The 26,220-nt window shown below is 44.1% G+C and overlaps 1 protein-coding gene and 1 long non-coding RNA gene across 4 annotated transcripts in view; one reads left to right on the top strand and one right to left on the bottom strand.

Annotated features, from left to right (window-relative positions):
- The window catches only part of ADGRF5 (adhesion G protein-coupled receptor F5), a 107,880-nt gene that overhangs the window by 35,025 nt on the left and 46,635 nt on the right, over positions 1–26,220 (bottom strand). For all 3 annotated transcript variants that reach the window (XM_020912300.2, XM_020912299.2, XM_020912302.2), the window contains exons 2-4: positions 20,742–20,867; positions 13,499–13,553; positions 1,703–1,873 (exon numbers count right to left, since the gene is read on the bottom strand). In XM_020912300.2, coding sequence (XP_020767959.2) covers positions 1,703–1,873; positions 13,499–13,553; positions 20,742–20,843 — 328 coding nt within the window. In that variant the 5' untranslated portion in view covers positions 20,844–20,867. The remainder of the gene's footprint in view (positions 1–1,702; positions 1,874–13,498; positions 13,554–20,741; positions 20,868–26,220) is intronic.
- LOC110149720 (uncharacterized) lies at positions 12,536–15,364 on the top strand. Its single transcript, XR_002317533.2, has 2 exons — positions 12,536–12,769; positions 15,333–15,364. It is a non-coding gene; the product is annotated as an uncharacterized lncRNA (long non-coding RNA).

The raw sequence follows: 26,220 nt of genomic DNA, 5'->3' as shown, positions 1-26,220 counted from the left end.
CAGAAGTGGTGCTATATCACTTCTGAGGTTGGGTTATAAAAGGCAGTGTGGCTTCCCTCTTGATTACATGTGCTCTCTCTCTCTCTCTCCCTCTGATCACCTGGTCTGGGGGAAGTCAGCTGCACTGATGAGGACATGTCACAGAGAGGCCCGCATGATTAGGACCTGAGGTCTCCAGCCAATAGCTACGGAGGAGCGGAGGATCCGCCAGCAACCACACACGTGAGCGTGGAAGCAGGTTTTCCAGCCCCAGTTGGGCCTTCAGATGACTGCAACTTGGGCTAATGGCTTGACTGCAGCCTCACAAGACACCCTGAGCCAGAGCCATCCAGCTAAGCTCTTCTTAGATTTCCGGCCTTCAGAAACTGTGTAGCATGATAAATGTTTGTTGCTTTTATTTGTTTTTGTGCTTTGGCTGCGCCATGTGGCTTATGAGATCTTAAGTTCCCAATCAGGGATCAAATCTAGGCTCTTGGCAGTGAAACTGCAGAGTCCTAACCATTGGACTGCCAGGGAATCCTGAGTTAGTTGTTTTAAGATGCTAAGTTTCGGGGAAGCAGTAGATAACAAATATAGAGTATACTTCTAAACTTGTGACTTTTATATTCAAGCCAGATGTGAACAGCCCAAGCAGACTGTAATCCCATTGAAAACTGACATTGAAAAATGCCCTGAAGACTTTGAAGTTATATCTAAAACTGGACTAATGCCATATTCCTGGGAATTCTGCAGGCGGGCATCTAGGCAAAGGTCCACAAGATGACTTCCCAAAGCAAAGCCGTCAAATAAATGTTGCTGAAATAGGAGGGACAGCCAAGTCCCCTGGAATTCTTGGAAACTGCTGCCGTCCTGTGCGCCAGCAGTAGGACAGGGTGAAGTGGAAACAGGGAATTCGAGGCTGCTAGTGAGTATGGCAGATATTGGTAATTTGAAGGAAACCAACAAGACCCTCTTGGTCAAAAATCTCTCCCTTACTGACCTGAAATCCCACTGCTAAAGCCTTCTTGGTTGTTTTATTTTGTTGGTGCTGTTTTCATTTGCTTGTTTTTGAGATAGATGTGGGGGTGGGATTTGAATAACTTTGGACTCCCATGTGAAAAATGAATATGCCTTAAGAGGATGGCAAAAGTGACCATCCCCAGACCACCTACCACATTCCAGGTATTGTTTAGTGTTTGACACACATTGTCTGGCCTTAAAAATACTCAGTTTTGTGTACTAGGATTTAAAATGCCTTTCAGATAACTGATAAGAACCTACTGAAAAGCACAAGGAACTCTATCCAATACTCCGTCATGATCTATATGGGAGAAGAATCTAAAAATGAATAAATATATGTGAATATATCACTGATTCACTTTGCTATACAGTGGAAACTAACACAATATTGCAAATCAACCATACTTCAATAAAAAATTAATTAAAAAATACCTTTCTTGAAAGGATCATAACATAAGCTGTTGGAAGAGTGGAAAGGGGAGACACAGAAGAGGGGATTGGAGGAAATCTGGGGTGCTAAGATATGAATATCATGGTCAGAAAGTCTCCTCACCCACCCATTCCATCACCTCCTGTCTGAGGTTCATTCTTCCCAGGCTGCTCCCCTCCACACCCCCCATTCCCCTCTAACAGTAAGCAGCCCAGAGTAGTTTCTTCTGATTAGCTCAATCCTCCTCTTTCAAACAATAGGCCTTTTACTCACCTGTTGACACCTCGATGCTCAAAATGTTAGTAGCTAGGTCAGTGTCATTCCCTTGAATTGGAAAACTGAGGTTGTTCAAGTAAGCTTTAATAGGCTCCAGGAAGGAGGCATTTTCAAAACTGATCTCAATATCGACGGTGAACTCTTGAGCTGCAGGGCTGCTTACGGCAACTGGAATGAAGGCACACAAAGGCTGTGAGCACTTACTATGTGGGGAGGAGAGAGAGCGTGATGGACATTTTAGAACTTAAAGCCAGTGAAACTCAGGAGTTTGAGATGAGCACATACACCTTACTATATACAAAGTAGATAACCAACAAGGACCCTACCATATAGCACGGGGAACTTTACTCAGTACTCTGTAATAACATATGGGGGAAAGAATCTGAGAAAGAATGGATATATGTGTATGTATAACTGAATCACTCTGCTGTACGCCTGAAATTAACACAACACTGAAGACCAACTATACTCCATATAAAATAAAACTTTTTAAAAAAGTCAATGATGTATATTTTTGAGATTAATCCTTTGTAATGATAACCCTATATGCAAAACAGAAAAAGAGACACAGATGTACAGAACAGACTTTTGGACTCTGTGGGAGAAGGCGAGAGTGGGATGTTCTGAGAGAATAGCATTGAAACAAATATACTATCAAGGGTGAAACAGATGACCAGCCCAGGTTGGATGCATGAGACAAGTGCTCAGGGCTGGGGCACTGGGAAGACCCAGAGGAATCGGATGGGGAAGGAGGAGGGAGAGGGGATCGGGATGGGGAACACATGTAAATCCATGGCTGATTCATGTCAATGTATGGCAAAAACCACTACAATATTGTAAAGTAATTAGCCTCCAACTAATAAAAATAAATGAAAAAAAAATTCTTTGAATTAAAAAAAAAAAGCCAATGATGGAGACTTATGGATGTCTGACACATCACCCTTAAAGAATTTCTAATAAACATTTTTATTTTATGTTTGTTTACTGAGAAAGAGAAGTTTGTTCGCTGATCACCACCAAGTCCTCCCTTCATGGGCTTGCTCTCTATGACTTTGCTATTTAGAGGAGAAAGGAAATACTATCTGGTATCAGCACCATGGTCTCCAGACATCTGACAGCTTCACAGATCGAGATGAGGATTTGTCCTCCTCTCCATTCTCATTCTCCCCCTTGATGTCCAAGGCTGTGTGAGAATAGATTCTAATGAGACAAGAATAGAAGCAGGGAGACCCAGCAGGGGGACTTGGCAACTGTCTAGACAATCAAAGCCAGGGTCCTGACTCACCAGAATGAGTCAGTACATTCCTGACTCCGTTCAATGGTCATGCACGTGTTTGGAGAGCTCAAGGGTGCACGGTTTGAAGACCTCTGGAAAAAGCCATCTAGTTAATCCCCTTCGTTTTTAGCACGTGCACACAGTGTGGACTCTTGGTTCCCACTCTGTATCTCCCGTGTCCAGAACATGATAGACACTCAAAAAGCAAAATTGGCAAATTGGAAAGTAAAATAAAAGAGACCTATAGCAATTCACTGTGTTTCCAAATTGTCTCCAAATTGGTTGCCTGGATGGCATTCTGCATGTATCTGCTTCCCACACCAGGCAAGCCAGACAATAGATCTATTGGAAGGTTCCTGCATAGTTTCCGCTATTACATCACATCTGGACCAAAGGTTGTAAGCTTCTTAAGGGCAGAAACTGCTTCTTTCACTTCTCATGGCCTTACCCACTCCAGCTGGCATGGAGCCCATCATGAAATAAATTCATGTCCAGTAGATTCTTGTTAAACCTGTGATTTCTGAGTTGAGTCTCAGATTCACCTTTATGTCATAGACAGAATCTTTGGCTCACTCTTGGATGAAATACATAATTAAAGCCATGGGCTTGGTTAGCAGCTAATGCAGAACCTTTAGAGAACAGGAGAATCTTTTTACACAGATGCCTTGAGAAGACAAGTTGTGGCTTATTTTATTTTGCTGGTCAAATAAGGAAAAGGTTAATGAATATCTGTAAAATTTTTCCTTTTAAAATATAAGTAAAATCTGCAAATATGTAAAATCTGAAAGTATGATATATTACATATATGACAATATATATACTTAAAATGATAATATATGATATATAAAATGATAATACATAAATATATATGATGTTATATATAAATCTAAAAGTTTAACATTAAAATTCTATATCTGTTTTCTAAAAGGGCAAAGTATTTCTCTTATAATATTGCAAGATTTTTTTAAATATTCCAAGGATTATTTATGTGCAAACCTAAAATGAAATACATTTACTATGGGAAACTCCAACTGATAAACATTTATTGCAGAAAATGGTAGTATTTGCCCACTTAGAGGTGTAAACTCCGTTTTTTTCTAGGAGTTTGGTTTTACTTATCAGCCTTGTTGAGAATTATTTCATTTTGGCATTCATCAACTTTCTGTAATTAACTCAAACCTTTTAAAATGTTTGTGTACATTTTCTTAAAACTACAAATGCCTCTTAAGCTATGTTCCTTCCATATAAACATGTATTTACAAGTAGAACACAGTGACTTTTAAAACCTAGAATGGAATCTCAGTCTGCCATGATTCTATGGCATATCTTGAAATTTCCTGTTTTCTTTCCGGTTTGCAAATGATTCTGTGATGAAAAGCAAGCTTCCTGGAAGGACTGTTAGTCTTCTTCTGAGCGATTCTAACCTGTATGTTGTCTGCTAGGAACATTTGCAGTGGTGGCTGCATGATATTTTCAAGGTTTGTTTGAGAGCACATTCTTTTTCCTGAAAGGTAATTCAGCAATGTTTATACCTTCCAGAGGATTCAGAAGCTCCAGGATCCTCTTTGGTGTGGTCAATCTATTCCCCTCCCATGAATGAATGTAAACAGGATTTCCTGGACACTAGCTGCTTTTGTGATAAGTGAGGTCAGTAACAATCCCACATCACCCACTTCATCATCTGCATCTTTGCCTCCCAGGGTCTGATCCCAGCATGATTTCAGTGCTTGCCTGAAGGCGATTAGTATCATCCATCCCTGAGCCCACCTTTCTCTACATGCTTGGAGAAAAAGCATGTCCCTGAAAAGCACATGGTAATTCCTGAATGTCATCATTCCCCACGGAAACCAAGGTAGTTCTTCTGCTGAAACCCTACAAGGAGCTGAGCCAAAAGCCTAAAATGCTACTAATAGGGGACTTTCCTGATGGTCAAGTGGTTAAGAATCCGCCTTGCAATGCAGGGGATGTGGGTTCGATTCCAGATCTGGGAACTAAGATCCCACATGCCACAGAGTAACCAAGCCTGTGAGATCCTACATGACTCAAGAAGATCCCATGTGCCACAACTAAGCTTCAACACAGCCAAATAAATAAATATTTAAATACATAAATATAAAAATAAATGAATAATAAAATAGTTCTCTGAAACTATATTCCAATGAGGACTGGTCCTGTGACTTTAGTGAGTTCTGGTCTATGGCATTTGTGCCAGTTTTCTTTTTTGCCTTGCTGAGCAGCGTGTAGGCTCTTAGTTCCCTGAGCGGGGATTGAACCCCTGCCCCCTGCAGTGGGAGCATGACGTTTTAACCACTGGACTTCCAGGAAAGGCCCTGTGCAAGTAATCACTGAAGCACCAGCCTCTGAGACCCTCTTCTCTCATCCATATTTTATGTTCTTGACAACTTCTAAGGGAGTACGTCAAGGCTGTATATTGTCACCCTGCTTATTTATGCAAAATAAATATGTACTTTGCTTATATGCAAAGTACATCCTGAGAAACGCTGGGCTGGAAGAAGCACAAGCTGGAATCAAGATTGCCAGGAGAAATATCAATAACCTCAGATATGCAGATGACACCACCCTTACGGCAGAAAGTGAAGTGGAACTAAAAAGCTTCTTGATGAAAGTGAAAGAGGAGAGTGAAAAAGTTGGCTTAAAGCTCAACATTCAGAAAACTAAGATCATGGCATCTGGTCCCATCACTTCATGGGAAATAGATGGGGAAACAGTGGAGACAGTGGCTGACTTTATTTTTCTGGGCTCCAAAATCACTGCAGATGGTGATTGCAGCCATGAAATTAAAAGACACTCCTTGGAAGGAAAGTTATGACCAACCTAGATAGCATATTAAAAAGCAGAGACATAACTTTACCAACAAAGGTCTGTCTAGTCAAGGCTATGGTTTTTCCAGTGATCATGTATGGATGTGAGAGTTGGACTGTGAAGAAAGCTGAGTGCCAAAAAATTGATGCTTTTGAACTGTGGTATTGGAGAAGACTCTTGAGAGTCCCTTGGACCTCAAGGAGATCCAGCCAGTCCATCCTAAAGGACATCAGTCCTGGGTGCTCATTGGAAGGACTGATGCTGAAGCTGAAACTCCAATACTTTGGCCACCTCATGCGAAGAGTTGACTCATTGGAAAAGACCCCGATGCTGGGAGAGATCGGGGGCAGGAGGAAAAGGGGACGACAGAGGATGAGATGGCTGGATGGCATCACCGACTCGATGGACATAAGTTTGAGTAAACTCCAGGAGTTGGTGATGGACAGGGAGGCCTGGCATGCTGCAATTCGTGGGGTTGCAAAGAGTTGGACATGACTGAGTGACTGAACTGAACTGAACTGAAGGGAGTTTCAGAAAAGCCCTCAGCCTGAGCAGCGATTCTCCAGAGACTGATAAGGATGGGGAACATTTAATAGAGAAATGTCTTCTTGAAAATGTTCAGTCCTTCAAAACAGGCTCAGGAACTCAGGTATAGTAACTCAGAAAGCTGTGTGCAGGCAGGTCCTCGAGAATCATCTATTCCAGTGGTCCCCACCCCCGGCTGATGATCACCAGAGCTAGGGAATTCTACACACAAATACTTTGGGGCCTCAACCCAGGTGAGTGAAGGTAGAACCTTTATCAGTTAGGTACAGAAATCTGTAGTGTGGGCTGAAGAAGATGCCCTTGCTGATTTGGGTCTTTTCTCCCCATCTACAGTATCATGGTGCTATGGGCAAAGAGAACACAGAAACACCACTGGGCCTCCAGTCCCTATTATGGGGAGAGTACCTGAATTTAAGGGATGAAGCCCAGATGCTGAGGATCAATCAGCGTGACCTGCAGTGGGTGGGGTCAGGGGGCATGCTTTGTGGTCAAAAGACCACTCCTTGTCCTCTTTGCCTCCTCCAAACCTAAGGACTTCCGAGCTTGGGACAGCGAAGCTGGTGGTCCTGCCAAGGCTACAAGGGACCCAGGAGGAACACGACCATGCCTCCACACTGTAAGTGTATATTTTAGATGCCCTCTGTGCTCCACGCCTGCCTCTGGGCCACCTGATTCCAGACAGTTCAGTGTGTTTTGTCTCGAGCTCCCTCACCCTGGTATTGTTTGTCTGAATTCTCACGGACTCACTGATGCCCCAGTGGAAGGCAGATCCTCAGTGTCACAGATGCAGGCCTCTCATTGGCCCTGGGAGGCACAAACCAGCATTTTCCCCTCTCCTTTCCCGTAAATCACTGCCAGCCACACAGCACTTATCTTAAAGAGACATTTTGGAAAGTTGGCCACAAACTGTGACACACAGTTTTGGGTCTTAATCACGGCTGTTTAAACCAATGATGCGATTTTTGCCTGACCACTTCAGTGGGAATTATGGCTCCTTCAGAAGGCAGAGACTAAGTCAATGTACAAATCAATCTCCCACCTGCAAGAGAATGAGCCTGCTGACTTCGCCCAGGAAAAATGAAGTCACTCTGGTTTTCTCTTGAGCAACGGGGACCATGCCTCTTTTTTGCAGAAGATTTGGCTTTCTGGTTTCTCCCCCTTAGGCCTGTAGCAGGTAAATATTAAAAGCTACCTGTTCTGCTTGTTTCCTGACATGTTCTAGCAGGTAGCAGTCTGGCAGCGTTGTCTGGCTCTACTATACCATTGTCAGTGGAGAATCAAAGATCCTGGTTCTCCCTTTGGCTTTTAGAAAGGTTTGTTCACGCAGCAGAAAACTGCCAGAACCCCAGGGGCAGATGCGGATGGGATGGGGTAGGGAGGGTGGGCAGTACTTAAAACACTGGACTGTGAGGTCTAAAGAAAGGAGTCAATTCTAGTAGCTTGTTATACACCCAAGTAATCAAAGTCCGCACCATATAAAGTGGTGATAGTGCCGCGTTAATAAAGGTGCTCTGAGAATCACAGTACATAACCTTCCTCTAAATATGCTAGCGAGATCTCAGTTTCCTCCTGCAATATATGCACAAGAAAAAGCCCCAGACCATGTCAGTCTCCTGGACTTCCCTCTGCCTGGAGCGCCCACTTCCCTCATTTCTTCTGTCCTGTGTCTGCTCCTTCTTCCAGGCCTCAACCTGGTCACTCTTTGAGCCCACGGGTGCTCACTGACCCAAGGACTCACAGAATCAAGGCATTGTGAAGTTGTTTGAGTATTTTAAAGATCATCCTGGGTAACCACTCTTCAGATGCCATGATGCCCTCTATAAACACTCCAGTCAAGTACTTATTAGATTGGCTTTAATACTTCACATGACACGAAACTCGCCTCCATGTAAGTGGTCCAGCCCATCATTAGTCAGTTCTGTTAGTAACTTACATTTAGCTCAGACCTATTTCCCTGTAGCTGCTACTACTTCCTTGGCGGTAGCTTTGCCTTTTGCAGACTCCCATTGTGTGATGACTCTGCTTTCCACATTATAAACTTTGACTTTAACTTTGGTCAGTGTATACCCTATCCTCGCAACCAGATTAAAAGTTGACAGCAGGCAGTCAGCTAGTTTTACATTCTTGGTGCCCAATAGGCACTCAATAAATACATACTAAATACACAGTGGAGACAATTTTTTTGCTAAAAAACAAAACAAACCATGGCAGGGAACCTCACAGACAAGAGCCAGAAACATACGTTGAAAACTATGACTTGTAACTATGAACTTGGACTTGGAGCCACACAGAGCTGAGGTAAATGTCCTGTTACCTGGGATGCTACTGAAATCTGTGAGCCAAGTTTGGCTGTTTGTAAATTAGAAGCACTATTATCTCTGCACCACTGTTGCTAAGGAGCTGAGGTATGAAGACCCCTAACAAACTGCCTGCATATAGTAGCCACTTTGAAACAACGTGTAGAAATAATAATACTGATCATAATAAGGATTATCATTTATGCAGATGTATGCCGGCAGGTCAACAAAACCTCTCATTCTGTTTTCATCAGGTCTCACTTTTGAGATAGGGAAGCAAACAATCAGGCAGAGAACACAGCCTTCTCTCCTTACTCTGCCACCATCACTGCCAGCTCAGAGCCTGAAATGCCACAAGTTATCATAAGGAAGATGAATGCGAGGAAAACCTTCAAATCTCTTCCCCCGCCTGGAGAAGGCACAGCATCCCCTGAACCCAGATCAAAAACAGCCAGCACACCTGGACTGCAGGTCTGCAGAAAGTTCAGGATTTCCAAGCTAGCAGCTGGCCACTCAACCTGGGAGGAACCTTGCTCTCCCTGAACAGGCACGAAGACAGTGAGCCTCCAGCTTGGGGTCAGGACATCCTGGGGCTCCCCTTCTCCCAGTGTCTTCTCCCACCAGCCCTTTCTTCTGAAGTCAAAGAAGAACCAGTGTGGACTCTTCAGCCCAGGACCCAAGACACGTTCCCAGTTAACCTCAAAAATCTGGCTTGGGGGGGTGGGGCAGCGCAAAAAAAAAAAAAAAATCTGGCTTGGAGAACTTGACAGCTGATGTGGAGGACACATTTGTGTTATTTCCAATCAACAAGAAGCTTTTTTTTTAGAAAATACTCTTAAATCAGTCCATCCAGGCACTTTAGTTATTTGTTTTTGACTGCATGTGCGATCTTAGCTCCCCAACCAGGGATGGAACCCACGCTCCCTGCAGTGGAAGCGTGAAGCCGTAACCACTAGCTCCCCAGGGAAGTTCCAAGAAACTTCTGATTTCAATCCCCTGCAAAGATTGCCATAAAGACTAAGTTTCCAGCTGACTGGCATATTTCCAAAATATGGAAATATTTATTCCAGCTCTGGCTTCTACTTATGGCCTCCACCTCCCCAGTTACCCAGGTCTGTGTATTCCCTGTTACCCGTCTGTCAAGCCTGTCCCCAGATTCTTTTGATTCATTTCTCAAAATGTCTTTCACAAGTGTTCCCTTTGTCCCTTTCCTAGGTCATTCCAGAGACCTGGCCCATGATGGTCAGCACCGCTGAGCATCCTCTCTGGTCTCCCAGAGCTGACTTCATCTAATTCCTTCAGACATAACCATCTGGCAAATTTTCACTTCCGATGGCTTCCACCAGTTCTGTCTCTGAGAGCCTCTCAGCTGGTATGGAATCCACATCCTGCTGGAATTGAGGCAGAATTCTGAATACTCTGACCAGTGCTTTTTTGCCCCTGCTCCCCAATAACCACTCTGCTCTAACAGGAACTATTACACTATTCTTGTCTCTGACCTCTGGGTTTTTGTGCAGGCTTCTCTTCCTTAACAGAGTTTTGAAAGAATTTTCCTAAAATGCTAATATCATGGCATCCATCCTTCTGCCTTCAGGAGTTATATGAAATCTTCTCTGCACCAAATATAGTTTGGGCTCTTTCAGACACAACATTTTTATTAAAAAGCAATTAAATTTGTTTTAATTAAAGAAACATTAAAACAAACAAGTACCCCCTAGATATCACTGTTAATATTGAACAATACGTACTAAATGTTATTTAGTTCTCTCAACAGCCTGTATAGTAATAATATATTTGGAGATTTCTACGTGGGCTTCTAAAGTGGTACAGTGGTAAAAAATCTGCCTGACAATGCAAGAGACACAAGAGATGTAGTTTTGTTCCCTGGGTCGGGAAGATCCCCTGGAGTAGGAAAAGTAACCTGCTCCAGTATTCATTCCTACCTGAGAAATTCCAGGGACAGAGGAGCCTGGTGGGCTGCAGTCCATGGGACTGCAGAGTTGGACATGACTGAGGAACAAAGCATGCACATATTTGTATGTAAGTGTCTATATGTGTATTTGGGTATGTGTCTATATGTGGATTTGGGTATGTGTGATAGATTTTTGATAGGTGATAGAGGAAGAAGTCCATAGCTCAGAAGAAATGTGAGTCTTGATTCTACCTTGAAAGGTGATTTCTATCTCAAAACTTAAAGCTCTAAATATTTGGTCCACTGCCTCAAAAGAAAATTCTTTTTGAGAATTCTTTCTCTTGGAACCTCTGTTTGCCTCTTTTTGGTATTAAGGCTCCAGAACACAGACACTCCTGTGTGGCCTCTGTTGGATTTAACACTCCCGTTGCTTTCCTAGTTTTCCTGGGGTGTGATGCTCTTAACTGCAGCTTACATTCTGGGTATCTGTGACCTAGTGCCTGGGACTTTCCATGATCAGTTCTTGCTTCAGTGATTTGTAAAAGTACCAAAGCCAAACCATCTGTTGCAGGTGATGAGCTGAGTCATTAACACTTCCAAAATGATTCCAGAGATCCAAGAGCATAAGGACCACATATTTGAAAAAACAGAAAACATGTTTTCATGGTGATTTATCATTGCCATGATGGTTTTTAATGAAAACGTGTCTGGAAAAACTGTGGAATGTCAAATTCCTAGACGTGGAAGTGGTTTCCTCTCTGACAGCTGACCTCTCAGGCTGTCACCAAGGGTCACAAATAGTCGGGAAGTGCAGGAAGATGTTACTTTTCCAGCTGTGGGGTCACCAACCATCCCTGAGGAAGCTGGCAGGGACTGGAGCTGGGACTTAACACAAGTGGTTTGATTTTAGGAAGAGAAGTCTTTCAAAATATTTGACTGGGGACCTCATTGGCCCTGTTGCTGTCATGGGGACGGGGGAGTTCAAGGGATTGTCGGGGATGGAGTAGAGGTGATGATACTTGTTTTAAGCACGCGAAGCACAGTCTGCACTGCAGACCAGTGCTCCATACCCTTTTTGGCACGAGGGATCGGTTTCTTGGAAGACAGTTTTTCCATGGACTGGGTTGGTGGGGGACTGGTTTTGGAATGATTCAAGCACATTACATTTATTGTGCACTTGATTTCCCTGATGGCTGAGATGGTAAAGAATCTGTCCGCAAAGGGAGACCTGGGTTCACTCCCTGGGCTGGGAAGATCCTCTGGAGAAGGGAATGGCACCCCACTCCAATCTTCTTGCCTGGAGAATCCCATGGTCAGAGGGACCTGGGTGTTTACAGTCCATGGGGTTGCAAAGAGTTGGACACAACTGAACAACTAACACTTTCACTTTTTTCTTTATTTCTATTATTGTTACATCAGCTCCACCTCAGATCATCAGGCATTAGATCCTGGAGGTTGGGGACCCCTGCTGTGGATCACTTCAGGGAATGCAAGGAGGAGGGTGAGTGGGAATGCCACAGGGATGTAAAACAAGACTAAAACAGAAAACAGAAAAGAACGGGAAGGAAGGGAAGGGAAGGAAAGAAGAACAATGGTATAAACTTTCGGTGAGCATTTTGATAGTTTATTAACAATGTGGTCGAATTCTCATTTCAGGCACTGAGTAGCAGTCAGATCTGGTTATGGCCCAGTGAAGGGTCTACCAGATACCTCTATCCTGGGCTCTGGGAAAGCTTGCCCTCTCTGGCAGTCTAATGTCTCTTTCATACCACAAGACTGAACAGACCAAGTCACAACATGCCTGGAAAACCATTTCATCCCAGTGCTACAGGTTAAGAAGTTTCTAGATGGTTGGTTTAGCCACAAGGCCAGCAGACTCTTGGTGAAAAGGGACACATCCTCTGAATTCACACAAGTGGCTATGACAGAGACACACCTTCTCTTTATTTGTTCACTGGTCTGTTGAGACACTGGGCTGCTGGCCAGGCTACAGAGAGGAAGAGGGTTCAAGGGAGCTCATGCCTCCTGGGAGTGGCAAACAGGAAGCGAAAGAATTGCAATGCATTGGGATAAATGTTGGGCCATGAGGATGTGTCATGGATAATGGGAACCCAGGAAAACAGCCCCTCCCTGTCTGGGGAAATTGATGGAAGACCTTCCAAGACACGAGTCCATTTTAATTGATCTCCCAGACAAGCAAAGGGAGCGTGGTGAGTGGGATGCTGACTCTGTGACTCTCTATGACTCTGGCAGATACAGAGATATGTGAGAGGATGATTAGATTTATGCAGGGAAATGACAGCATCCAGTTGATGCTCTCACAAGATTGTTGTGATGGAGGGAGGGTCTGGTCCTTGGAAAATGCAGCCTCCAGACATACCCACCTGCCCCAAGTCTCACATGGGGAAGGGGACTCTGAGGCTCATCATGCAGGTGTTCACAGCTCTCACCTGCCCCCAGCCCTCCAAAAGGCAGAGCCCTGTGTTTCCCAGACCCCTTCTTTGGAATTTAGTGGGGAAATTGGAATAGGAAGCAGAGGAAGACTTGGGTCTAGTGGTTAAATTGATCCATGAGACAAAGTGAGGAGTGAGAGGAGACAAGATTAAAAGAAAAAGGGAAAAGAAAGAGGCAAGGCTGCTGGGTTGAGAGGAGAGAAGCAGGCTTTTTGGTGTTGGTGCAGGGCTGCTGGGGGAAGGGCCATGGGGTAATCTTCGGGATCGAGGAGTGGTGATGAAGGAGGACACTTGGATGGAGGGTGTTGATAAGATCCCTTTAATGTCATTTGACAGAGACTGGAGTGCCTTCGCAGTTACTTCTAGAAATTGAACCCTGAGCCGCTTGGAGACTGAATCATGTAGATCCCAGTGTTTCAAAAAGTTACAACACATGCTGTTTGATGGGACTTAGTAGAAAAGATGGTCAAGGAAATGTTTACATACCGGCTCGTTTTTGTCTTACTGGATCCTCCTCCATTAGTTCATGTTCATGGAGAAGCTGAAAGAACATTTTAGAAAATAGTGAGTGTTAGTGATGTCTTTTCATGATGGTTTTCTGCTCACAGGCCCGGGAATGTTCAAGCTGAGCATAGGGCTGCCGACTCTGGGTCAACACCTTGTGCCCTGTGGATGGCGGGCTATCAGCTATGGGAGGGTAGGGAAGATGCAATGGATTGGCCTCTGAGATATGACCTTGGCATTGACTTTTTATAGACCAGTCACTAGATCCAGAAGCGGAAGAAATCAGCCTATCTGATTCTCTCAGAGTTCCTGCAGCTTGAGGCCTGTCAAGAAACATAAATTATGCTCTTCTCCATTGCACTGGGGCTTAAATCCTGAGTCATTCGGGCAGCGCTTTAGACTAGTCTCACGACCTCTTCTTTGCCCTCACTCAGCCTGTCCCCACCCCAGTATTTCTGCAGCCTTGAGACTGTTTAGGTTATGCATGTTTAGAAATTATTTTCTCCTTCTCTGGCCCTTTTCCTCCTAGATGGTTTTATGGTTGCTTTTTGGGGCAAGGGCTTTGAGACCAAGCTCTAGAGCCAGACTGCTAGGGTACAGAGCGGTGCTCTTTACTCACCTGCGACCTTGAGGAAGTTACTTAGTCTCTTTGAACCTCAGCTTTCTTTTCTGTAAAATGGAATAATGGTGCCAACCTCATAGAATTGTTACGAGAATTAAGCCAACTGCAAGGTGGAATATACTAAGTTCTTAATAAATATTAGTTATATCGTATAGTATGATGGTTAAGAGTTAAGTACTCTGCAAACATTGATTCAAATCCTAGCTCTGCAGTAAACTGGCTGTGTGACCTTAGGCAAGTTTCTTAACCTTTCTATGCCTCAGTACTCACCTGTAGCATACAGATACAAATAGCTTACCTCATGAGGTTGTTGTGAGGAGCAAATAATTAATCAATGTAGAACACCAGAATAGCTTTAGTGATGTAGTAAGTGCTATTCTGGGACATGGCATCACACTGTTCTGGGGGCACCGTTCACACAGAACACCCCCTGCCCCCGACTGCATAAACCACTTGCTTCATCTCCATAAAGCTCATCTACTGTCACCGTGTGGCTTCTTTAAGAACTGACATTGATTGCCTTTGCTGCTGGGCTCACTGCCAGCTCTGTAGCTTATAACCTCACCTTGACCTGATACGGCGTTCCTAGCTCATCCCTGCCTCCCAAGTGAGTTTTCCTATGATGAGTTTCCCAACTCAAACTTCCTTTAAGTCTCAGTAGAGGGACCAGATAACCCCCGCCCTCCAGGCTGTTACCTTGAATCCCACCCCCGCCCCTGCACCAGGGAGCACCACCTGAGACAGAGCTTGTTTTGCCCTCCGTGGTCTATACCATTTTTTTCCCTAGGTATCTCCCATCCTAATGATATCCAGAGGAATAATTCCTAAGACGTCTCCAACACCCGGTGCCAGGCACTGTTAAGTGCTTGGTGTGTGCTTATTTATTTAATCCTCATGACAATCTAAGGTGTAGATACTGTTATCATCTGCATTTCACAGATGAGAAAACACAGGCGCAGAGGGGTCAAATAACTCGCCTAAGGTCACACAGCCTTGAAATGGCAGAATCGGGGACTCAAACCCAGCTGTCCTTCCTCCTAAGTCTGCACTTATCCACACAGGCACAGCATCATCTCACCAGGCGATATCCTGGGACAGCATGGGGAAACTGGGTTCCTCTCGGTGACCTGGTCTCTCCTAACCAGTACTTTGTCTCTTTCTCTATTGCCTCTTCCACCCCTGCCTTCTTTTCAGTGACTGGTATTAAAGTCCATTGGAAATGTGAAGGGATCTGAGAGTTCACAATTGTTCTTGAAGAAGTGAACAGAGCAATGATGACTGATGATTGGAATGTGCAAGCCCAGGGGCTGCTTCCTTTGCCGTGAGGTTATCTCAGCTCCACCGAGATGTGAAGGGACCAAGAAATAACAAAGTCAATGAACACGGCTGGTTCCTGCCCGACTTCCCCGGGGGCCTGCTCTGGTGCTGAGCCTGGGCAGAAGGAAAGGCTCTTCGGCTGTCTTCCTGCCTCCATCCTCCCTGGGATTTGGGGGAGGTAGGGGGAGCCACCAGGAAGCTTTCTCTGTTCACTCTTTGCGGGCTTGCTGCTGGGGGACTCAGCCCAGGAGAAGGTGACTACGGAGGTCACCTTTGGGAAGCAGGCCAAGGTTTCATTGCCGCCATTTTCTAGGGGTCGCTAGAGAATTAATGACTTTCCACTGGCAGCTGTGGGTTAAAATCAAGGTACATTTCAGTCCTCTCTTTTAGAGCATTTCTAATCTTCATGAGCATGAGACTCCTCTCCCTTCCCTCCCCCAATCAGATTTCAGTCAGTTCAGTTCAGTTCAGTCGCTCAGTCGTGTCCGACTCTTTGCAACCCCATGAATTGCAGCACGCCAGGCCTCCCTGTCCATCACCAACTCCTAGAGTTTACTCAAACTCATGCCCATCGAGTCGGTGATGCCATCCAGCCATCTCATCCTCTGTCGTCCCCTTCTCCTCCTGCCCCCAATCCCTCCCAGCATCAGGGTCTTTTCCAATGAGTCAACTCTTCGCATGAGGTGGCCAAAGTATTGGAGTTTCAGCTTCAGCATCAGTCCTTCCAATGAGCACCCAGGACTGATCTCCTTTAGGATGGACTGGTTGGATCTCCCTGCAGTCCAAGGGACTCTCAAGAGTCTTCTCCAACACCACAGTTCAAAAGCATCAATTTTTCAGCGCTCAGCTTTCTTCACAGTCCAACTCTCACGTCCATACATGACCAGATTTAGCAGGTCTCAAATAAGGTAAAGAAAACTGCTTTTTTAACCAGCACATCCATGGGCAGGAGGCCAGTTTTTGAGAACCTCTGCTCTCTAACTACTTCTTGAATCTTCATGGTGATTATCTGAAACTTTCACGGAACACCTATACTAAGCACTGCTTCCACATAACTGTCACCTACTGGCTCCATTGTTTAGTGAAGATTCACAGCTTTGCATGAGAATAACTGACTTTTTATTTTAAACCCTGTAATCATTGGGTTGCTAGCTTTTTGGAAGGAAAGCTATGACAAATCTAGACAGTGTATTAAAAAGCAAAGATATCACTTTGCTGACAAAGGTCCATATAGTCAAATCTATGGTCTTTCCAGTAGTCATGTATAGATGTGAGAGTTGAACCATAAAGGAGGCCTCGTGCCAAAGAATTGATGCTTTTGAATTGTGGTGCTGGAGAAGACTTCTGAGAGTCCCTTGGACAGCAATGAGATCAAACCAGTCAATCCTAAAGAAAATCAGTCCTGAATACTCGTTGGAAGGACTGATGCTGAAGGTAAAGCTCCAATACTTTGGCCACTTGCTGGCCAAAGAGCTGACTCTTTGGAAAAAACCCTGAAGCTGGGAAATATTGAAGGCAAAAGGAGAAGAGGGCAGCAGTGGATGAGATGATTGGATAGCATCATCGATTCAATGGACAAACTCCAGGAGACAGTGGGGGACAGGCAGGCTTGACGTGCTGCAGTCCATGGGGTTATAAAAAGTCAGACACGACTTAGTGACTGAATAATAATCATTGGGAAAAGATGGAGGGAAAACATACTAAAAGCACTGAAGCCTCTGAGTTGTTCACTGTTGATGCTGGTGGGGGCAAAGACCCTTGGCCACCCAGATTTGACTAAGCACCAAAAGTTAGACTGCCAGGTCATGGGGCCTGGATTTCAAGAAGGCCGGTGTTGGAGTCATACCAAGAACTGATCCCTCTGCCTTTTCTTCTCTCTAACTGGAAAAGTCATTCATTCATTCCAAGCCTCGGTTTCTCCCATTTTGAAAAACAAGGAACATGATAAACGTGATGCATCTCTGGCAATGCTGACAGCCCATACGCCCATCTGGCCTGGGCTCATCGGGGGACAGTCTTGCCTTCCTGAGTCTCATGTCACCCTAGTTCGGGGGACGATGAGGCTGCACGCAGATCCTTCCAGGGTCTCCCAATGCTAAGTACGATTTCAGACAAAAACCAGAGCCTCTGCCTGTCCATGGAAAGGTACCCAGATGGGTATTGGAGGACAATGACCAGCTCTGTCCAGAAGGGATTTCCTGTTTGCCAAGCTTCAGTCAGAAGATACAAGGTCACCGATTCCAGGAAATGCCCCACTTGTTGAACTTTACAAGTAATGGGAGGGTGGGGAGCGGCCTGAAGGGGGAGCAGACAGACAGTCAGGAATGAGAGATGGCATTTTTAGAAGTGGAAAAAAACCCAAAAAACCAGGGAGCCAGATGACAAAAAAAATAAATAGTTACAGATCTCACTCAGTTTTGCATCTTTGCCTCCTCAATTGTCTCAGCAAGGATCCCGTTAAAATATCTTCTTCCTGGGCGTGTGAACCCAGGTTTATTTGTACCAGAATAGTAAAAATAACCACCAGATCTTATGTATTTGCTGTGTGCCAGTCATGATGCTAAGCCATGTATATCTGAGAACATGTAATCCTGAAGAAGCTGAAGAATGAGACACTATTTATTTCTCATATTATGTGAGAAAACAGGTTTAGGGAGACGAAAAAATGAGATGAAATTTCCGAAGTTAGTGAGCGTTAGAGCGGGCTTTGGACTCAGGGTTGATCCCAGCGTTGAGAATCTGCAGCCTTGCTGCTCCCAGTGTGATCACTGGGACTGGAACAGAGTAACTAGTCAGAAGGCAACACCCAGAGCCCCACCCTCAGACTTCCTGAGCTGAAATCTGCACTTGAAGGCTCCCAGCTGGATCCATGCACACATTGAAGTGTGAGAAGCTACATCATCAATCAACTTCAGAAGGCTGTCACGCAGTATTTGCACCCCCATGTTCAGAGCAGCATTGTTCACAGCAGCCAGGAGGTAAGAGGAACCCAAATGTGCATTAATGGATAAACAGATTAACGACACGTAGGATATACATACAATGGATCCTTGTTCAGACTTAAGAAAGGAAGGAAATTCTGATGCATACTATTAATACAACAGATACATTTTTAGGACTTTACGCTAAGTGAATAAGCCAGTCACAAAAAGACAAATACTGCATGGTTCCTCTTGTATGAGGTACTCAAGAGTCATCAAAATCATGGAGTCAGAAAGTAGAACTGTTCTAGGAGCTGGGGTCCTGTGGGGGGGCAGAGGAGGTTTTGTTTAATGGATACAGACTTTCAGTTTTGCTCGATGGTTTTGCAGATTGATTGTGCGACAATGTGAATATATTTAATGCTGCTGAAATGCACACTTAAAAATGGTGACAATGGTCAATATTTTGTAACAGATCATCACTGTATGTTACTATTATATTAGTAAAAGTGGGAGCTGAGTGGGCAGCCTAGGGCCGTATAAGCTTATAAGGCAGTTGCCAGTTCAGCCTCTGAACTGGATGAAAATATTATATCTTGAAGGTCGATCTAAAGGGGGAAAGTGGGGCCCTTTAGGATGGTGGTGGGAATATCCAGGAAGATATCCTGGTCCACCAGGCTGATGGGGGAGCTTTGTTATGGATAATCACAAGGGTAGAGCTGGCACAGTGGAAGGGCATTGCTGCAGCCGGGAATGCTGGGAATCTCTGGAACAGAGGTAAGGCTGACCCCATTGCTAAGATCAGGTCAGTCTCTGACTTTCTCCCCATATGCTTGGGGTAAGTAGACCTCTGTGCTGACCATGCACATCCCTGGGAAAAGTAATGTTTCCATCCTCTGTTTACAAGAGAAAGCTGCTGCATAGAATTGCAAGGGTTGTATCCTGCATATTGCAATTTGGAAGAAGACTCACAAAGTATACTTCCCAAATCAGGAGAGAAATAAATAAAAAGGCAAGACCTAAGTCAAACAAAGAAAGATACAAAAACTAAAAAGAGGAAGGAAATGCATAAACCCATAAAAAAATCCTGAAATTAAGAGCAAGAATTTTAAAAGACATCAAATGTGAATAAATTATACTCTCCAATCACAGTCAGATTAAAAGAAAGAAAGAAAATGAAGTCGCTCAGTCGTGTCCAACTCTTTGCGACCTCATGGACTGTAGCCTACCAGGTTCCTTGGTCCATGGGATTTTCCAAGCAAGAGTAGGTTGCCATTTCCTTCTCCACAGATTAAAAGAAAAGAATCTCAAACATTCATTGTATATAAAAGAACCGGTAAAGCAAAGGAATATACTAAAAGCTACACAAAAAATAAAGGTAAAGATCAAGCAAACACAAACACAAAAACAGAACTGACAACTGGAATAGAAGACAGAGAATTAAAATTGAAAATCTCCAACCAGGAAAAGAGGAGACATTTTCTGATGCTAAAATCTATTACTGAAAAACTCTAACAGTTGTGACAGAATGAACGAAGTAGCACTGAAATATCTTTTTAAAAAGTCAGTAGAAAAAAATACAAGAAGAGAAATGATAATAGCAAACAGATAAGGCCTTTTTACATGTGTCAGGCACTAGTCTAAAGCATTTTGTTAATATTAACTAATTTAATTCTCACAGCAATCAGTAAATCAATACTATTATTTTCATTATTTATAGATGAAAAAGCTGAGACACAGAGAGAATCACATCTGTCCCATGAGATTTCATAACCAGTAATAAGCCCCGCTCTGGTGCATGGAGTAGCCTAAGGAAAGAAGATCCCAATGATTCCCACAAGGAACAAGGGGGTGAGCTATGCTCCCACTAACTTCCCAAGGACAAAACAACCTGGCTAATTTGTTTTACAAAAGCTTGGGTGATAACCCATGGCCCTTTCAACTATATCAACCAGTGATTATAACATGACACAAATTAACACCTTTTGAAATGTGTTTTAGTCTGATGCTCCTGGTTAAAAAAAAAAAACATATTCCTTTGAGGATACGTGTCCTGCTTAGTCCTCACAATCTGTTTTATCAATGGTGTTGTCAGTTTCATAGGGTGAAGCTCCAACCCTAGAAGTGGAAAATTCATTAAAGAGGGAAGCCAGGGGAATGTTCCCAGTGATTCCAGAGTATGACGTGCTGTACCCAGGGTGTATTGTCGAATGAATACCATTTATGGTCCACCACTCCCTCCCACCATTTGTGACATGTTCTCAAAGGCTCTGGACATTTGTGTAAAGCAGTTTCCGGCGATGATTTTCCCAGGAAATCAGAAAAAAATGTGACAGGGAAATATAGCAGACATGGATTTACTCACCGAATGATAAACAATAGACTCTAAACTCAAACTCAGTGTAGCTTGGGAAGAATAAATTGCGATAATCACAAAGCACAAAGTGGTTCTCCTTGGGGACTTCATGTCTTCAAGTTTGAGTTGCCTTGCCTGAAATGGAAATAAGATGGTTTAGAGATAGAGTGGTGTGTTTATCAAACTTAGAAAAGGACTAGGAAACTCTGTCTCAAAAATCACCCTGCAAATGAGCATTTTCAGTGGAGGGGAGAAAGGAAAGAGCTTAAAGACAGCAACTGTAGAAAACAGTGTCCACTCCAGACCCTGGGGTGATGAAAGGATAATGTCAAGAAAGATGGTGGCTGGGGAAGACCGGGGATGGTACCTGCGAACGGGACAAAAGTAGCAGATCTTTAGGTAACTTTCCTAGAGACAGAGAGAAGGAGAGAGAAGAGGAAAGAGAAAGGAGAAAGAGGAAAGACTACTCAGTATGAAAATTTAACCTTATGGTTCAGTACATATGAACAAAAGGATTCAGCGAACAGTACTTTCCTTAGCTACATGCAACATACTATGATGTTTTCAATTCTGTTCTATTCTCTTACCCTATGTCTTCTTTTAAACCTGGCAACAATCTATTAAACTGACTTTCGTGTGTGTGTTTCATCGCTAAGTCCTGTCTGACTCTTCTGCAACTCCATGGTCTAAAGCCCGCCACGCTTCTCTGTCCATGGGATTTCCCAGGCAAGAATACTGGAATGGGTTGCCATTCCCTTCTCCAGGGGCTATTCTTGACCCAGGGATCGAACTCACATCTCCTGTATTGCAGGTGGATTCTTTACTACTGAGTCACCAGGGAGACCCCTAAATTGACTTTAAGACCCATGCTAATGGGCTATGCCCTATTAGTATGAAAAATTCTGGAACTGGTCACAAAAATACAAGATATATTTTAGAGATTTTTAGGGTATATAACATAGAATATTAATAGATAATATATCATACATTGACTCTTGATTGTTATCTCTTTACAATGCCGGTAATAAAAACAAAGGTTTTTCTGATGACCAGATTAATCACGGTTGCATTTGAAAAGTAGAGAATCACATGAAATAATCCCAGATCCTATGGGTCTAGGGACCAGGACAAACTACTTTTCTTTCCTTAGTGACTTTTTAAAATCCATATTTTTGTGAAAAGAATACTTGACAAAGGGGCAGGAGATAGGAACCAAATTAATTGCATCTGGGACTTCCCTGGCGGCTCAGGGGTAAAGAATCCACCTGCCAAGTGCAGGAGACACGGGTTTGATCCCTGGTCCAGGAAGATCTCACATGGCACAGAGTAACTAAGCCTGTGGGCCACAACTATTGAGCTGGTGCTCTAGAGCCTGGGAATCACAACTACTGAACCCACGAGCCCCAACTCCCGAAGCCCATGCTCTGCAACAAGAACAGCCACACAATGAGAAGTCAGTACGCTGCAACTAAACAGTAGCCCCACTCACCACAAATAGAGAAAAGCCCGTACAGCAGTGAAGCCCAGCAGAGCCATAAATAAACAAACAAAATTATAGAAAAAAAAAAACTAATCTAATTGTATCCTTGAATAAGTCACTTATCTTCTCTGAATCCAGTTTATCCGTCTATGAAATGGGGATACTTAGACCTCCTCTAATTCCCTCACGGACTTTTCTGAGGCTCAAATGTGATTAAAAGCCACGCAGAGCTTCAGGGATGCCAGCTGCGGTGGAACCACCCTGACAGCGGAATCCAGAGGGCAGCCATCAGGAAGGGCAGGCACTGGTCCAGGCATTGCCAGGAGCATCAGAGGACTTGGCCAGGATGGCACACAGAGAGACAGCCAAGGCTTCCATGCCAGCAAGGGTCGTGTTTCAAGCACCAGTTGTTGGCTGCCTCCTTTTCCTCTTCCCCAGTGGGAAAGAAGGAAGCGTAAGGCCCTGGAAAACTGACCCAATTTGCAGATCTGGCAATGAAATACATTTTTTAAATTCTGCAACTCAATGGCTTTTGGAAAATGCTTCGCAATTTAGGTTACAGGAATAGATATTTAAGGCCAGATGCATCTACCGTAGGGAAAGCACAGCAACTCATTCCTTGCTGAAAAGCAGTAGGCTTTGGTGGGTATGGAGCAGGCTGATTTAGCCTGGGGGTAACAACTGTCTGGGGGATGAATCAGGTATTTCAGAAGCAATTTAATCTTTTTAGGCATCCACTTTCTGCCTGTACTAACTGGTTCCATTTTGAAGCAGTTAATCAGAAGAGAAAAGTTAGTAGCTGAATAGTTAATGAGTCTCCCTTAATACTTGAGAGCCAGGAAGGGACTCAGGTATTAAAGGGATTTGAGTTGACTGCACATCTTTTCATCACTTTGTAATATTGGCCTTTGTCAGCTAGTAAGGATTACCTTGGTCATGATAATGACCAAATGGTCACACCACCCCCCCCCAAATGGTCGTGTCTGGTCCTTTTGTATAATAACCACTGGCCAATGCTTTCTGTTGTCCCCAACTTCCCCCACCCTCCTTGGACATAGTTCTTGATTAAATTGACGTCTTTTTCTCTGTTGACCTATTTTGTAGCCACAGAATCACAATTCAACAGAAATACAGTTATAGAAAGGACCACACTGCGGGGAAGGGGGTATTCTCTGGATGCAGAAAAAAAGATAACAACTATGTAGAGTCATCAGTTACATAATAAAGGTAAAGGTAAGGCCCTCCACTTAAAGGAAGAAGGTCATTGTTTTGAGAGAGAGGTAATATTAAAAATATTTGACAACCAGTAAGGCATGAGCCTGACTCATGAACAAGCATACCAGCTGAAACTCAGTCCCGCTTTCAGGGTTCCTGCTATGTTTGGGAGGAGTTCTGAGGATAAACTTTCCTCACCTACATCAATAATGTCTCAGTAACCCTGCAGCTGTTTTTATCAGTGAGGAAGCTAGTGGAGGCTGTTTAACTTGGCTAGCCGGGGAAAAAATTCCCAATCCATACAACGAAAGCCCAGAGTAGAATTCCACTATCAAGGTGACATATCTTGAGTAGGGTTCCCTCTTTTTTTGTAAATCCCCAAGACGTTCCTATTTATTCCAAATTCCTAGAATAAATATGCTCAGTCACTCAGTCACATCCGACTCTTCGAGACACCATGGACTAAAGCCCACCAGGCTCTTCTGTTCATGGAATTTTCCAGGCAAGAATACTGGAGTGAGTTGGTATTTCCTTCTCCAGCGTAAATGGCAGACAACAACTAAAAAACTCAGGGACAAGCAGAGACAGAAAAAGAGAATTATCTTATGTCATTCCCAATTTCTTTATCCTTTGAAATTATAAGTGCTGGACACTGTCTACTAAAACTCACCAACCTATATGAGCCTGTTGTGTCTTAGCAAAAGCTGAGAGATATGACCTCATGCTCAGCAGTAACCTTGTGATGGATGAGCAACTTCCTGGTTCCTCAGACTCTATTTTCCTGTCTGTGAAGTTAGAAGATAGGGGGAGGGAAAACAAGCACCCTGACATCATATGCCGGGAAGAAGTGGCAGTGATTCTCAGCATTTCTCTTGGAGGACAAAGGTCTAGATTACTTGAAACAGTCTAAACCACATTCTCTCTCAGAGGGATTATGCACCAGGAACATTCATTGTGAAACTGACCTGAAACACATCAGGGAACTGTTCTCCCAAATCTTCTAAACAACCAGGGCTTCAAATGAACTGGTCTCAATCCCTTCATCAGCCCTGAGCAGCCCAATTTTGATTGAAGGGGAGAAGTCAAGGGGGTTGTGCACCTTGCAAGTTAAGAAGACTGTTCATGAAACAGCCACATCTGTGAGGTCTGATGACCCAATGTCATCATCAAGTTGTGATTCCAAGCTTGGCATATAGAGGGTAATAGTGAGGCTTGCTCTGGGAATGATTTCCTAAGCTTTACACAGCTCTGCCCTCCTGTGCTCTCAGGTATCCTCAGCCCCTCTTCCCTGGGGACCCCAGCCTTAATCCTCTTCTTGGCTCCTCCTGGGGAGAAAGAAGGCAGGAGGTAAAAGAAAGCCCACATTTGATGACCCTCTGCCCAGGTGCCTCCTCCTTCCTCCAGTTCAGGTCTCTGCTCCTGGCTCGGGTCCAAGCACAACTCCTGCCCTTAACATCACCCTGGGTAGCACCACCCTGGAAGGAAGCTCCCTGGAGTATTTGAGCATCATCTGCTTAAATGGCTCTTATCCCTGGCTGCGCATCAGAATAAGCACCTGGGGAATTTCTTTGTTTCCTCTCTTCATTTGTTTGTTGTTTTAACATCAAGCTAGGTCAACTGAATTAGCATTTCTGGTGGGGGCAGGAGTGAGGGGGTGGCTGTATCCGCCCCAGCTGTTTCTGATGCAGAGGGAGGTTTGAGGTCTGCAGGTCCATGCTTTCAGCATCCCATTGCCCTAGCCACACTCCTGGCACTTTCTACCACAAGCCTATAATCCTCTCTCCACTAAAGAAGCTACATCGAAATAGAGTCTTAGGGGGGATGCATTTAGGAGACAATGAATCAATGATGGATGAATGAATGGATTCATATAGACTCAGAGGTGATCTACCCGACAGTTTTTGATGCAACTCAGCAGCCAAGGCTGTTATCTGAGGTTGTGTCATATATCTCACATAGTATCAAATATGGTGCACAGTTACAACACAACAGAGAGTGTTCCACAGGCCTGAAACTGCGCTAAGCATGCACGCAGTGAAATAAGTCATGGTTCTTGTCTCAAAAAACTCTCAATTTTTTCAGGAAGGCATGAAACAGAGACTGAAAGAAAAATGTTAGCTTAAAAGATGCTATTTACTAAATGTCTGCTAGGTACCAAACACTGCCCTAAGTGTAATTATTAATATGTTCATTCGCTTAATTTGCCTCACTATAAGGCTAGGAGGTAGGTGTTTCCTCCTAACTCATGGATGAGAAAATGAAGGCTTTCAGAGAGGTTACCATTCTTATTTCTGGTTACCCAGCTAGTAAATAACAGCGAGAATTGCCCCCATTTTGGCCTGTCTCCGGGGCTTCACCGGTGGCTCAGTCAGTAAAGAAACTGCCTGCAATGCAGGAGACCTGGCTTCAATCCCTGGATCAGGAAGATCCCCTGGGAAAGGGTATAGCAACCCACTCTAGTATTCTTGCCTGGAGAATTCCATGGACAGATGAGCCTGGTGGGGAAAGTGAGCTGCAGTGTGAAGTAATAAGATGACTAGGGAAAGTTGGCCTGGGGGAGCTGGGTGGATTTTGGAGTGACCAGGGTCACTGACCAGACCATGAAGGATTGGCGATGCTTAAACATGTGATGGGGAAAGGAAAGAGAATTTCAGGCAAAGGAGAAGACCATAGTGGAGAGCCTTGTCCCTGTTTAAAGGGAACAGAGCATCCCAAAGGGTGATGTTTAGCTGTCCCCTGAGCCCTTAGTGGACGCTGCCAAGGGTAGCTTGTCCAACCACCGTGATAGAGGCT

The sequence above is a fragment of the Odocoileus virginianus genome, chromosome 27, assembly GCF_023699985.2.
Source record: "Odocoileus virginianus isolate 20LAN1187 ecotype Illinois chromosome 27, Ovbor_1.2, whole genome shotgun sequence".
Classification (NCBI taxonomy): domain Eukaryota; kingdom Metazoa; phylum Chordata; class Mammalia; order Artiodactyla; family Cervidae; genus Odocoileus; species Odocoileus virginianus.
This window is presented reverse-complemented; position numbering and strand designations above follow the sequence as displayed.